Genomic DNA, 14,321 nt, shown 5'->3' on the forward strand with positions numbered 1-14,321 from the left:
CTAAAAGTACAAAAATGAGCTGGGGTAATGGTGCATACCTGTAATCCCAGCTACTCAGGAGGCTGAGGCATGAGAATTACCTGAACTGAGGAGGCAGAGGTTATAGTGAGCTGAGGTAGCGCCATTGCACTCAGACCTGGGTGACACAGCAAGACTCCGTCTCAAAAAAATAAAATAAATATAAATAAATAAAAACCAACTTCCTGGAAATAACCACTATTTTAATGTGTGTCTTCCTAGTCTTTTTTGGGCAAAATTGAAAAAATAGTGTACCCATTGTTTTGTAATCTGCTTTTTACTTATCATGAGCATTTTTCACATATCATTCAATGTGGTAACATACTTCTTAGTGGCTATCTAATATTCCATCCTTCTGGAGGCAGCTACTAAGTTTTTAAAAGTAAAATCCATTTTCTCTGTTTTCAGAATTAGCTCTGTAAAGAAAGAGGCTAAATTTTTTTTTTTTTTTTTTTTTTTTTTTTTAATGGTCTCTGGCCAGGTACGGTAGCTCATGCCTGTAATCCCAGCACTTTGGGAGGCCAAGGTGGGCAGATCACTTGAGTACAGGAGTTCAAGACCAACCTGGCCAACATGGTGTAACCCCATCTTTACTAAAAATACAAAAAATAGCTGGGCATGGTGGCGGCCACCTGTAATCCCAGCTACTCAGGAGGCTGAGGCAGGAGAATCCCTGGAACCCAGGAGACAGAGGTTGCAGTAAGCTGAGATCATACCACTGCACTCCAGTCTCTCCAGCCTGGGTGACAGTGAGACTCCCTCTCAAAAAAAAAAAAAAGGTCTCTTATAAGCCATTACTTATGTTCAGATTTTAAAATAGTGATTTTTTTTTTTTACTTTTTCTTTATTATTATAAACAAAAGATTGACAGGATTAGGAACAGTGAATGTTTAGAATTTACCCTTTTGTAGTTTTGAACTTGGAACTTTGTAACTTTATTACCTATTCACAGAATTAATAGATAAGCAAAATTTTAAAAAACAAACTTGTTGATTAAGAGCTTTACACTATTTATACAACAAAATGTCCCTTTATATATTTTTTTCTGTATTAGGGTGGACTGCGTAGGGATATTGAAATTGAGGAATGCTGATGTTGAAGCCAGAATAGGAATTGCTGGTTCCAAGAAAAAAAGCACTCGTGCCAGATTGGTTTTTCGAGTTAATATCACGAGGAAAGATGGCTCCACTTTGACACTGCAAACACCCTCTTCTCCAATTTTGTGTAGTAAGTAAGAAGATATGGAGATACTAAACATATGGAGTTTCTTTCATTTTCTGTTAATCTTTTAGACATCTCTAAATTTTAGATATTTCACATACTCCGGCTTGTGATCATGCAAAATTTGAAATATTTTAAAAGCAGTAGTCAGATTTTCTAGACCAAACTAGAGATGAATAATTGGGATACAATTCAAAAGATGTGGAGCATTTTGTAGTTTCCTGTTATCATAATATGCTGATTTAAAAAGTAATTTGGGCCAGGTATGGTGGCTCACACCTGTAATCCCAGCACTTTGGGAGGCAAAGGTGGGAGGATCACTTCAGCCCAAGAGTTTAAGACCAGGCTGGGAAATGTAGTGAAAACCCTGTCTCTACAAAATAAAAAAACATATATAGTAAGTTGGGTGTGATGACTTGTGCCTGTAGTTTCAGCTACTCGGGAAGATGAGGCAAGAGGATCACTTGAGACCCAGGAGGTCAAGGCTGCAGTGAGCCTTGAGCATGCCTTTGCTTCCAACCTGGGCGGCAGACTGTGACTGTCTCAAAAAAAAAAAAGTAATTTGAGCTGGTTATCAGAAGTAAATTACAAAACGAAAGCGTTTTCTAAACATCTTCACTGTGTGGTAAATTGCTATGGTTCTAACTGTTCTGTGTTAGAACATGAGTAAGGTAAGGAGGACTTTGTGAATAACAACATGGCAGAAGTTTTGATTACTAATTAGTATAGTATAGTATAGTGTTGGGAGTGGGAAATTCAATTCTTATCACTAACCTTGGCATGGACAGAAAATGATGTGTGTGTGTTTGTGTGTGTAAATTCAATTATGTTGTTATATATGTCTCACCGTAATTGTAGTTTCTCTCTAATGATCATTGTTACAAGTAGTAAATAGGAAAATTTTTCCTTTTCACATTTCTCTCTCTCTCTCTTTTTTTTTTTTTTCTTTTTTGAGACCGAGTTTCGCTTGTTGCCCAGGCTGGAGTGCAATGGTGCGATCTTGGCTCACTGCAACCTCTACCTCCCAGGCTCAAGCAATTCTCCTGCCTCAGCCTCCCCAGTAACTGGGATTACAGGTGTGTGCCACTACCACCTGGCTAATTTTTGTATTTTTAGTAGAGATGGGGTTTCACCATGTTGGCCAGGCTGGTCTTGAACTCCTGACCTCAAATGATCCACCTCGGCCTCCCAAAGTGCTGAGATTACAGGCGTGAGCCACCGCGCTTGGCCTATTTGACCTATTTTTAAAAACAATATATGATATATTACTAAAAATGTTTATATTAATAAGATCAGTCAGCAAATTTGGCAGGCAGTGAAGTTGTTCAAGGCCAGGCACAGTGGCTCACCCCTGTAATCCCAGCACTTTGGGAATCCGAAGTGGAAGGATTGCTTGTGGCCAGGAATTTGAAACTAGCCTGGGCAACATAGTGAGACCTAGCCTCCGCCTCCTAGGTTCAAGCAGTCCTCTTACCACAGCCTACTGAGTAGCTGGGATTATAGGCATGTGCCACCTTGCCCAGCTAAATTTTTTTTGTATTTTTAGTAGAGATGGCTTTTCACCATGTTGGCCAGGCTAGTCTTGAACTCCTGACCTCAAATGATCCACCCATCGTTCTCTAGCATCCCCCCAACCCCCCCTTTTTTTTTTTTTTTTTTTTTTTTTAAGAATAAGGCTGACTGTGGTGGCTCATGCCTGTAATATTAGCACTTTGAGAGGCCAAGGCAGGAGGATCGCTTGAGGCCAGGAGTTTGAGACCAGCCTGGGCTGATCTCTCTTCCTGTTTCCTTCTGTCTCCCATTCCAATCCCAGCTCTTCTTACTAACCAACTTTGTTTTCACCTCTCATTTTACTCCAGCTGTTTAAACCTGCCAGAAAGTTTATATTTATGGAAACTAACACAAGTCAGAAACTTATAATGGAAGTGTACTGAACAACATAATGAGAGACCCTGTCTCTACAAAAATTTAAAAAAAAAAAAAAAAAAAAAAAAAAAGCCAGGCATGGTAGCATGTGCCTGTAGTGCCAGCTACTCAAGAGGCTGAGGCAGAAAGATCATTGAGCCCAGGGGTTTTGAGATAGCGGTGAGCTGTCATCACACCACTGCACTCCAGCCTGTACAAGAGACCCTGTCTCTAAAAAACAAAAAAGGGAAATTGTTCAGATGAGTGCTTTTTAAAAAATATTTTAATTTATTGTTTCTAGCCTACTTTTTTTTTTAACAGTTGTAATTACTGGAGGCTACAGTCTAGTTCAGGGAAACGGTAATGTGTTCTGATAACAAAATATGCCTCATTGCTCATTCAGTCACTCATTTAGTCAACATAAATTAAATGCAATGGTTCTCAGTCCTGGGTGTAGGTTAGAGTCACCTGTAGTGCATTACAACAAACAAAAAGACTTGCCAGTTGATGGTTTGTTTTTGGAAAGCTTCATAGTTAATTCAATGGATAATTACAGTGTGCTTAACTCTGAAATTAAAGATGATAGTTTGAGGAGCTTACAGTTTAGCAGGCTAGGGGAAAAAACAGGCAAGTAAATGTCTAATTTTACTATAAAATTATATTAACTTCCATATATGTGTATATAAAATTGTATATAGTCCAGGCATGGTAGCTCACACCATGCCTGGAGAGCACTTTGTAATGAGAGCACTTTGGGAGGCCAAGGCAGGAGGGTCGTGAGCCCAGGAGTTTGAGATTAGCTTGGGGAACAAAGCAAGACCCTGTCTCTCTTTTTTTTAAATTGTATATAAAAATTATATAAGCTTCCAATTGTATTATATAGTTGTATAAAGATGCTATACTGCACAGTAGCTGTGTGACTAAAGTACAGTGGAAATATAGTAAGAGCATCTAATTCAGACTGCTCAGAGATGGTAGAACTTGTTCTGTCTTGTCTTAAAACACAGTTAGAAGTAAAACAAGTAAAATGGGATTTACTTGAAAAATTTTCATATCTGCCCTTCTATAGTCATTCTGGGCAGAAGGATTCATGTATAAATATGCTCCCTGAAAGGATATGATCCTTTTGGGGGAAATAAAAAGAGTTTGATGTGATTGGAACAAAAAGATATATATGATGAAGTGGTAAGATTTGAGATTACAGAGGCAGGCAACACCTCTTTCATAAAGTGACTTGTGTGTTCAGCAAAATAATTTGAATTTTATCCTGACCACTTAGGAAGCTTGATGCTTGAACTTAGACTTTGAGAGCTGGATATGGGAGGAAAAGAAGAATAAACATAAAAATGATACACAGTAAAACACAGAAGCCCAAAAATATTTTTATCTAAAAAAATTAAAATGTTTGTTCCATTATAAGTTTCTGGCTTGTGTTTATTTCCATGAATATAAACTTTTTGGCAGGTTTACACAGTTGCAGTAAAATGAGAGGTAAAAAGGAAATTGGTTAGTGCGAAGAGTTGGGATTGGAATGGGAGATAGAAGGAAACAGGAAGAGACAGAGGTAGAAAAGGAAAGGGGCCAAAAGGTGACACAGTTGGAAGGGAGAAAAGGAAACAGATACTTGATCTTCCTTCTGTAGACACTCAGTGGAAAGAATTTGTAATATCAGGATTCATGCAGTGCCTTGTGGCTTTAAAAAAAATTACTTCTAATTATTGCTTTAACAGTGGCCATTGGATCCTTTGTCTTTTTGTTTGTTTTTAAGGGGATAGATCATCCCTTTTTACATTCTTAACATCTTTCATGTTCTCCAGAAAATATAGGTGTATATGTTTTTTGTTTTGGTATGTATGTTTATATTATTTTGTTATGTTATATCAAATTAAGAATATCAATTTTCAGCCGGGTGCAGTGGCACGCAGCTGTAGTCCCAGCTACTTGGGAGGCTGAGGAAGGAGAATCACTCGAGCCCAGGAGTTTAAATCCAGCCTGGGATTCAAACCCATGTCTTTTTTTTTTTTTGAGACGGAGTCTCGCTTTGTCGCCCACGCTGGAGTGCAGTGGCACCATCTCGACTCACTGCAAGCTCCGCCTCCTGTGTTCACGCCATTCTCCTGCCTCAGCCTCCGAGTAGTTGGGACTACAGGCACGCACCACCACGCCCGGCTAATTTTTTGTATTTTTAGTAGAGACAGGGTTTCACCATGTTAGCCAGGATGGTCTCGATCTCCTGACCTCGTGATCCGCCCGCCTCGGCCTCCCAAAGTGCTGGGATTACAGGCGTGAGCCACCGCGCCCGGCAAACCCATGTCTTTAAAAAAAAAAAAAATGCCAGGTGCCGTTGTACACGCCTATAATCCGCAGCACTTTGGGAGGGCAAGGTAGGAGGATTGCTTGAAGCCAGGAGTTTGAAACCAGCAAGGGCAACATAGCAAGAGCCCATCTCCACAAAAAACAAATGTTTTAAATTTGCTGGGCATGGTGGCATGTGCCTGTAGACCCAGCTACTTGAGAGGCTATGATGGGAGGATTATTTGAGCCCAAGAGTTCAAGGATACGGTGAGCTATGGTGGCACCACTGCACTCCAGCCTGGGCAACAGGATCTTGTTGATCCTGTCTCTACAAAAGAAAAAAGAAAAAAGGAAAAATTTTCATATCTACCCTTCTATAGTAGTTTTTAATAGGACAAAATTAATCATGGCTTTCTTACATGTAATATATATTAGATTTTATCTTATGCTTACTAAATTAAATTTGACTCGGAATTTAAGAATTTTCTACTTCCCCTATTTCTACCTATCCCACAGCTATGGGGAAAGGATGGTGTTGTTAAGTAAACTATCCCTCTCTTAAAATTTTGGACAAGATTAGTAATATACATAAACAGATGTAGGCTTTGTACTCTAAAATTTTCTATTAAATATGTCCTTCTACTAAACATTATTACAAAGCTTTATTCTCTTGACGGGTTGAAATATTTGCTTACTTTTCAGTATTTAGATATTCGTTATTTTTTTCAACTTTATTTATTTATTATTTATTTATTTTGAGATAGAGTCTCGCTCTGTCGCCCAGGCTGGATGGAGTGCAGTGGCAGTCCCGGCTTACTGCAAGCTCTGCCTCCCGGGTTCACACCATTCTCCTGCCTCAGCCTCCCTAGTAGCTGGGACTACAGGCACCACCACGCCCGGCTAATTTTTTGTATTTTTAATAGAGACGGAGTTCCACCGTGTTAGCCAGGATGGTCTCGATCTCCTGACCTCATGATCCATCTGCCTCGGCCTCTCAGGGTGCTGGGATTACAGGAGTGAGCCACCGCATTCGGCCTCAACTTTATTTTTAAGACTGCTATTTGAAAAGCATCTAAAAGTACACAGTTTTTATAATACCAAAAAGGTGGTTGCTTTTTTATGTGTTCTAATTTTTAAGCATTATCCCTTTCAAAAGTCAGCTTATAAATAACTTGACAGGGCGCAGTGGCTCATGCCTGTAATCCCAGCACTTTGGGAGGCCGAGGTGGGCAGATCACCTGAGATCTGGAGATTGAGACCAGCCTGACCAACATATAGAAAACCCATCTCTACTAAAAATACAGTTCACTGGGCGTGGTGGTGCATGCCTGTAATCCCAGCTACTCGGGAGGATGAGGCAGGAGAATTGCTTGAACCCGGGAGATGGAGGTTCCGGTGAGCGAAGACTGCACCATTGCACTCCAGCCTGGGCAACAAGAGCAAAACTCCATCTCAAATAAATAAATAAATAAATAAATAACTTAAAAATAAAAGTTAGTGCTTAAATAATCTTGACTTCAGTTCTGTTTAGTATGGCATCTGTCGGGGACCCATCTCGTAAACTTTAAATAAAGGACCTTTTAAAAGGCCAAAAGCTAAATTATCTTGAAAGTAACAGAATAGTTCTTTCTGTAATGTAAATACAAATATGTAGAAGACAAATACATTCTAAACCTTTAGGGCCTCATTTGGCCATCTTATGCCTTTAACACATAAATGAAAAAAATGAGATATGGGAAAAAGTTTTACCAGTAATAAGTGAAGTGGAATTTCCACACAGCATTTGAAAATGGAGGGAAAGGTTATATGGTTTACATTTCATTTTGGTAATACAACATATTAATGTAATTTTGTACCTTTTATTTTCTTATCAGAACAATATATACCATATGTTTCTGGAATGTTTTTAAAAAACAAGTATCTATTTCCTGTTACTCCAAAAAGTTACATTAAATAAACTGATTTAGTTAATTCTTCATTTATTAGGGTATATAAGTGTCATTGTATGACCAATGACCCTTTCCATTCTGTTCACACATTAACTTTGTAGGTTCTAGAAAATACTTGTTTTTTGTTTTTTTATTTTTTGTTTATTTCTTTTTTTAGACAGGGTTTCACTTTTGTTGCCCAGGCTGGGGTGCAGTGGTGCAATCTCGGGTCACTGCAACCTCTGCCTCTTGGGTTCAACCGATTCTCCTGCCTCGGCCTCCCAAGTAGCTGGTATTACAAGCATGCGCCAGCACATCCAGCTAATTTTTTGTATTTTTAGTAGACATGGGGTTTCACCATGTTGGCCAGGCTGGTCTCGACCTCCTGACCTCAGGTGATCCGCCTCCGCTCGGCCTCCCAAAGTATTGGGATTACAGGTGTGAGCCAACTCACCCGGCCAGTGTATTTGTTTGTACATTCACAATTTCTTTTAAACTCCCCAGCATTGTTGAAAATGTCATTTAGCATATACAAACAGGTTAAGTATCTCTTATCTGAAATGCTTAGGACCCGAAGTGTTTCAGGTTTTGAATTTCTTTGCATATACATAATGAGATTTCATGGGAATGGGACCCAAGTGTAAACACATAATTCATTTATGTTTCATATGCACCTATACACATAGCTTGAAAGTAATTTTATATAATATTTTAAATAATTTTGTGCATCAAAGTTTCAAAAAGCAAAGGTGACAGTGTTCCAGCCACCTTTGTAAACAATCTTTGTAAATAACCTGTTTGGCATCACCATCATTCCTGACTCTGAGTTTATTTTTATTTGTTTGCTTTTATTTTTTTTGAGATGGAGTCTTGCTCTGTCACCAAGAGTGCAGTGGCACGATCTTGGCTCACAGCAACCTCCACCTCCCGGGTTCAAGAGATTCTCCTGCCTCAGCCTCCCAAGTAGCTGGGATTACAGGTGCCTACCGTCACACCCAGCTAATTTTTTTGTATTTTTAGTAGAAATGGGGTTTCACCTGACTCTGAATTTATATGCTACCAATAAGCAATCCTTTTCTTATACTTCTTCACACATAAGTACTTAACAGTGGTGCAATCATGACTCTCTGCAGCCTTGACCTCCGGGGTTTAAGTGATCCTCCCACCTCAGCCTCCTAAGTAGCTGGGAATTACATGTGCATGCTACCATGCCCAGCTAATTTTTTTGATTTTTTTTTTGTAGAGACAAGGTCTCACTGTTGCCCAGGCTGGTCTCGGACTTCTGGGCTCAAGTGATCCTCCATCCTTAGCCTCCCAAAATTCTGGGATTACAGGTATGAACCACTGCACCTGGCCCAGGTGTATAAATTTTTGAGCATTGTATTGGCACTCAAAAAGTTTTGGATTTTAGAGCATTTAAGATTTTAGATTTTTGGCTGGGCATGGTGGCTTATGCCTGAATCCCAGCACTTCGGGAGGCCGAGGTAGGCGGATCACAAGGTTAAAAATTTGAGACCAGCCTGACCAACATGGTGAAATCCCGTCTCTACTAAAAATACAAAAATTAGCCGGGCATGGTGGTGTGCGCCTGTAATCCTAGCTACTCAGGAGGCTGAGGCAGGAGAATTAATTGCTTGAGCCCAGGAGGCGGAGGTTGCAGTGAGTTGAGAGCATGCCTCTGCACTCTAGCTTGGGTGTCTCAAAAAAAAAAAAAAAAAATTTAGATTTTTGGATTAGGGATGCTCAGTTTGTGTTTAACAAAGACGGGATACTTGTTTGTATCAATAGCTGAGGGCTAAATGATACTGCAATAACACACAATTTAAAAAAAGACAACAGAACAAAACTCAGTGTGGCTTACAATAACTGAGTTGGTAAAAAGATGGCTCTCAAAGCTTTCACCTGGACTTGGCACATTACTTCAGTTCATATTTGATTATAACCAGTCACGTGGCCAAGCCTGATGTCAGTGGAGCTAGAATTATAGCCTTTCCAGATAATTGTGTTACTATAAAAATATTTACTACCCCTCTTTCAACAAAGACAACTCATAGAACTGGATGACTGCAGGTTGATTTTAAGTAAGAAATAACTTGTGGTGGTTCTTGTTATAGAATGCATATGTATCTCCACAGCTCAGCCAGCAGGAGTGCCAGAAATCTTGAAGAAAAGCTTGCACAGCTGTTCAGTGAAAGGAGAAGAAGAAGTGTTTTTAATCGGCAAGAACTTTCTGAAAGGAACTAAAGTTATTTTCCAAGAAAATGTTTCTGGTAAGTACGCATATTTGTGGTACAGATATTTGCATGTTTTCACTTTGTTATATGGATATAGTCATAGCTACAGAGTAAAAAAAAGTTCAAAAATTTAATAAATCACTATTTTTATTTCAATCAGATGAAAACTCTTGGAAGTCAGAAGCTGAAATTGACATGGAATTATTTCATCAGGTATAATTTAAGCTTTTTTATAATTTGGTTGTTCACTCTCTGAGCAATTCAGTTTTGTTCTGAAATTTTCCTGAATCAGTAGATTAAATTTCTTCTTCTTGTGGGATTGATGTGAATCATTTAAAGTTTCTTTCTTGAGTTTCTTTAACTGAATTAGAATTATTTTCCTAATGCTAAAAATGACCACCTCTATTTTAAAAAGTTGAGCATTAGCAAATGTTTCCATTGTTAATAAACAAAATATTTATTTCCTGATATTTATTTTCTCTGAGGATTTGCGTAATCTTAATCTACTATATAGTTAAATAAAAGGGAAACTAGTATTTTGAGAATCTGTTGTTTCAGGTGCTTTATGATTGTTAAACCTTCTTGTGTTTAGAAGCACTCATCACACTGATATTAAAGAGTCTGTATTTGTAGGACTTCACCATGTATTGTTTTCCAAATAACCATGAAAACTTGAAAACAAGGATCAAGACCTGACTTAGGAATTAGTATTTAGAGCAGACAGGAACAAACCCATAGAAACTGAGACTGAGACTAACAGAAGGCCAAATTTATAAGCAAGTTAGAAGGGCACATGCAGAAGAGGTAGTAGTATGTATAGGTATAGACCGAAGATAGACAGAGAAGAGAGAAACAGGAACAAGCTAATGTGTCAATTACCCAAAGCCTAAAATTTAGTGTAAGAAGCTGATGGGGAAAGAAGAGAACACATGAAGGAAGGTGGAAAAATACAAGAGGCAAAACTTGGACAATCTATAGCCACTTTATCCAAAAAGTTTATAATTTCCTTGTCGTTTTAAAATTTACTTTTTATTCCTTTGTGTATTTTTAAAAACCTAATAAAATTTAAAACATATATCCAATATATTGCCAGACTCAAGGCTCCGGGCACAGCCAAGACTGCTCCCACTTCATATACCAGACACAAGTTCAAAGGTCCCCAGGCCACCCTCTTTTTTTGAACGAGTGGCTCAAACAGTGGTTTTCCCACTGTCCCCTTGGATTTGATAACTTCCTAGAACAATTCACAGAACTCTGGAAAATGCTATACTTAGTGCCTATCTTTTTTTTGTTTGTTTGGTTTTTTGTTTTATTTTGAGACAGAGTCTTGCTGTGTCGCCAGGCTGGTGTACAGTGGCACGATTTCGGCTCTTTGCAACCTCCGACTCCCTGGTTCAAGCGATTCTCCTGTCTCAGCCTCCTGAGTAGCTGGGACTACAGGCATGTGCCACCATGTCCAGCTAATTTTTTTATTTTTAGAAGAGACGGGGTTTCACCATATTGGCCAGGATGGTCTCCATCTCCTGACCTTGTGATCCGCCTGCCTCGGCCTCTCCAAAGTGCTGGGATTACAGGCATGAACCACTGCGCCCAGCCTAGTGCCTATAGTTTTACAACAAAAGGGTAGAAATCAGAATCAGCTAAAGGGAAAGATGCATAACACAAGGTCTAGGAGTATCCCAGGCACCAACCTTCTGTCATCCTCAGAAAGGCATTACCATATTGGCATAGCAATGTGTGATAATAACAATACTTAGAGAATTACCAGCCAGGGAAGCTCACCCGAGCCTTTGGTGTCCCGAGTTATTATTTCACACCTGATTATATACTGCCCATGCAGCTGACCTTTGGTCTTCACTACGAGGTTGGAATTGATATGGTGTGTTCCAAAGCCTGTTATAAATTACATTGTTAGACTGTCCAGTGACCAAAGCTCTCAAGTAAATACCACTGTCACACAAGACATTGCAGGAACCTAGAGATTACTTCCTAGCAGCCAAAGGTAAAGACCAGAACTCTCTCTGGGTAAAGTTAATTATTTCCTACACAATATTGTATAATGTGGAGATTCCTATATACCTAGACAAATGCTATGTGGCAAGTTTTCCTCTGGCCTTATGCTACTACATGTTGTGGAAAAGAGATAGTGGGACTTAACAAACATTCCTTTGTCACACAGACCATTGGGCAATATCTCCTAGGGTTTACTGTCAGACTAGTCTTAATTGAAGTTCTAATACCTGCTTTGTCATTAGCAATCTGTGTTAACTAAGTAAGACAAATCACTTTTGTGCCCCAGTTTTCTGATCTGTAAGATAAGTGCTTTCATTAGATTATTTGAGACTCCTCTGACTCTAACATTTTATTATTTCTTATATTATTTGATCAGACCATCTCCACTCCCATGAACCAACAATAACTTCCTCTGGAGTACTCCTGGAGGTTAGAGGCAATGTATTATAATTCTTCTGTGTTCCTTGTAATACCAAACACTTAATAGATACACAAGAAAAACTCGTTAGTTCATTTTATTCACCTTGAAGAAAAAGATGGGTGACTGTGTGGTCTAAGTAAGGTTCATTTGTTCTTTCTGATGATAGTTCAAACCCTAATTTCAGCCAGGTCTTTAAATATCTAGAGTTTTAATCCTAACTGAAACTTAATTTATTCATGCAGTACTTTTGTATGCTATGGACATGTTTTGTTTCTTGACAAATTGGTTAGATTAATGTAGACTCCCTTGCTCGTAATGCTCTATTATGATTGTCATTCTTATGATAAAGATTTATAGATAAGGAGGCTGTTTCTGGAGATTGAGAGACTTGCCTTATAAATTATACAAAATATCAATGAAATAGCCCCAACAAATTGTAGTATTAACTTGCTATTTTGTATAGAACTTTATATTCATAAGTTATCCTCCCTGCCTACCTCCGTTTTGCTTTCTCTCTCTCTCTTTCCCTTTGAGGCATGGGGTAGTTATATTTTTAAAACACTTTTTTTGAGGGCAGTTATGCCAGCTACAGTAGATTAAAGAATAATAATAATAAAAAAGAAGACATGTGGTGGAATGGAAAGGAATTATATCCTTATTTGGTGACTATATCTAGAGGTCCTGGGGTTTTTGCAAGCAAGTATGTAAACAAACTAAATCATAATATAATCTGTCATTAATTCTGTGGTTTTGTTCATTTTTATCTTTTTCAGAGAGTGGGTTTTTTTTTTTTTTTCTAAAGGGATTTTCTTGGAAGCCTTTTCTTTGAGTAGAATCAGAGCTGAGATCCTAGAGAATTGATTCTAGAGATTATATTAAAGGAAGAAAACCCACAAAGTAAACATTTAGGGGGAAGAAAATGTGTTGAGGCTGGGCGTGGTGACTCATACCTATAATCCCAGCACTTTGGGAGGTAGAGGCAGGAAGATTGCTTGAAGCTGGGAGTTTAAGACCAGCCTGGGCAACATAGTGAGATCCCATCTCTACAAAAAATTTAAAACATAGCCAGGCATGGTGGCACATGCCTATAGTTCCAGCTACTTGGGAGGCTGAGGTGGGAGAATCACTTGAGGTCGGAGAATCACTCGAGCCCAGGAAGTTGAGGCTGCAGTGAGCCCTGATTCTGCCACTGCACTTCCACCTGGGTGACAGTGAGACCCTGTCTCAAACAGAAAAAAGAAAAGATACTTCGGATGTGATCAGTAAAGAAATATTAGACCTACACAAAAAAAGTTGAAAGGGAATCTCTACAATATTTAAAAATGCCCAGCAGGTGGTATAGTAGAAAAGACCTTTGAAAGATAATTTCACAAATTGCAATTATGAAAGATTGTAATAGCCATTCAGTTGCAAACCCAAAATCAATTCGTCAGATATTACACTTTTTCTGTTATAATATTATAAATATTGCCAGGCACATGACTCGTGCCTGTAATCCCGGCAGTTTGGGAGGCCGAGCCAGGTGGATCACCTGAGGTCAGGAGTTCGCGTCCAGCCTAGACAATGTGGTGAAACCCCGTCTCTACTAAAAATACAAAAATTTGCTGGGTGTTGTGGCATATGCCTGTAATCCCAGCTACTTAGGAGGCTGAGGCAAGAGAATCACTTGAACCCAGGAGGCAGAGGCTTCAGTGAGGTGAGATCACGCCATTGCACTCCAGCCTGGGCTACAGGAGTGAAACTCCATCTCAAAAAAAAAATAATAATATAATATTATAAATATTGAGACTAATGAAATCTGGGAAAACAATTCTTTGTTCAATATTTGTGGTCCATAGTATACCTCATGCTCATGTATACCAAATGTGATGGGTACATGGTCGTTCATTATATCTATTCCCTTTTAACAACTGTAGATGAGTTATATATAACATTAATTACCTATTAAAATATGTATATAAAGGGATATTCAATCTATATATACAAATATACATAAAAGGATAGCTCAAGGGAAGATGGTATAAATGTGGAAAGAAAATTCTTGAAAGAAGTACAAAAAAATGATCCTCAGAAGAATCTGTGGGAACAACTAAACAAAGATGTGAAAGCTTGGAGGTTATGTTTTTCAAATTGGTTCTAAGAGTAATTTTGTAATGGGTCTTTAGTTAAGTCTAATTGTAGATAGTCTAATTATATATATTCCCAACTGTAAAATTAATGTGACAAAAGAAAAAGTATCTCATAGAAGAATCAAAGATATCTAGCACCATTGCTGGTACACTCTGA

General features: G+C 38.6%; 1 protein-coding gene across 7 annotated transcripts in view; it reads left to right on the plus strand.

Moving 5' to 3' along the window:
* Positions 1-14,321, plus strand: part of NFAT5 (nuclear factor of activated T cells 5) — a 130,337-nt gene that overhangs the window by 93,371 nt on the left and 22,645 nt on the right. For all 7 annotated transcript variants that reach the window (XM_007993800.3, XM_007993801.3, XM_007993802.3 and 4 more), the window contains 3 exons: positions 1,073-1,245; positions 9,503-9,637; positions 9,762-9,814. In XM_007993800.3, coding sequence (XP_007991991.1) covers positions 1,073-1,245; positions 9,503-9,637; positions 9,762-9,814 — 361 coding nt within the window. The remainder of the gene's footprint in view (positions 1-1,072; positions 1,246-9,502; positions 9,638-9,761; positions 9,815-14,321) is intronic.

The sequence above is a fragment of the Chlorocebus sabaeus genome, chromosome 5 (assembly GCF_047675955.1).
Source record: "Chlorocebus sabaeus isolate Y175 chromosome 5, mChlSab1.0.hap1, whole genome shotgun sequence".
NCBI classification, from domain to species: domain Eukaryota; kingdom Metazoa; phylum Chordata; class Mammalia; order Primates; family Cercopithecidae; genus Chlorocebus; species Chlorocebus sabaeus.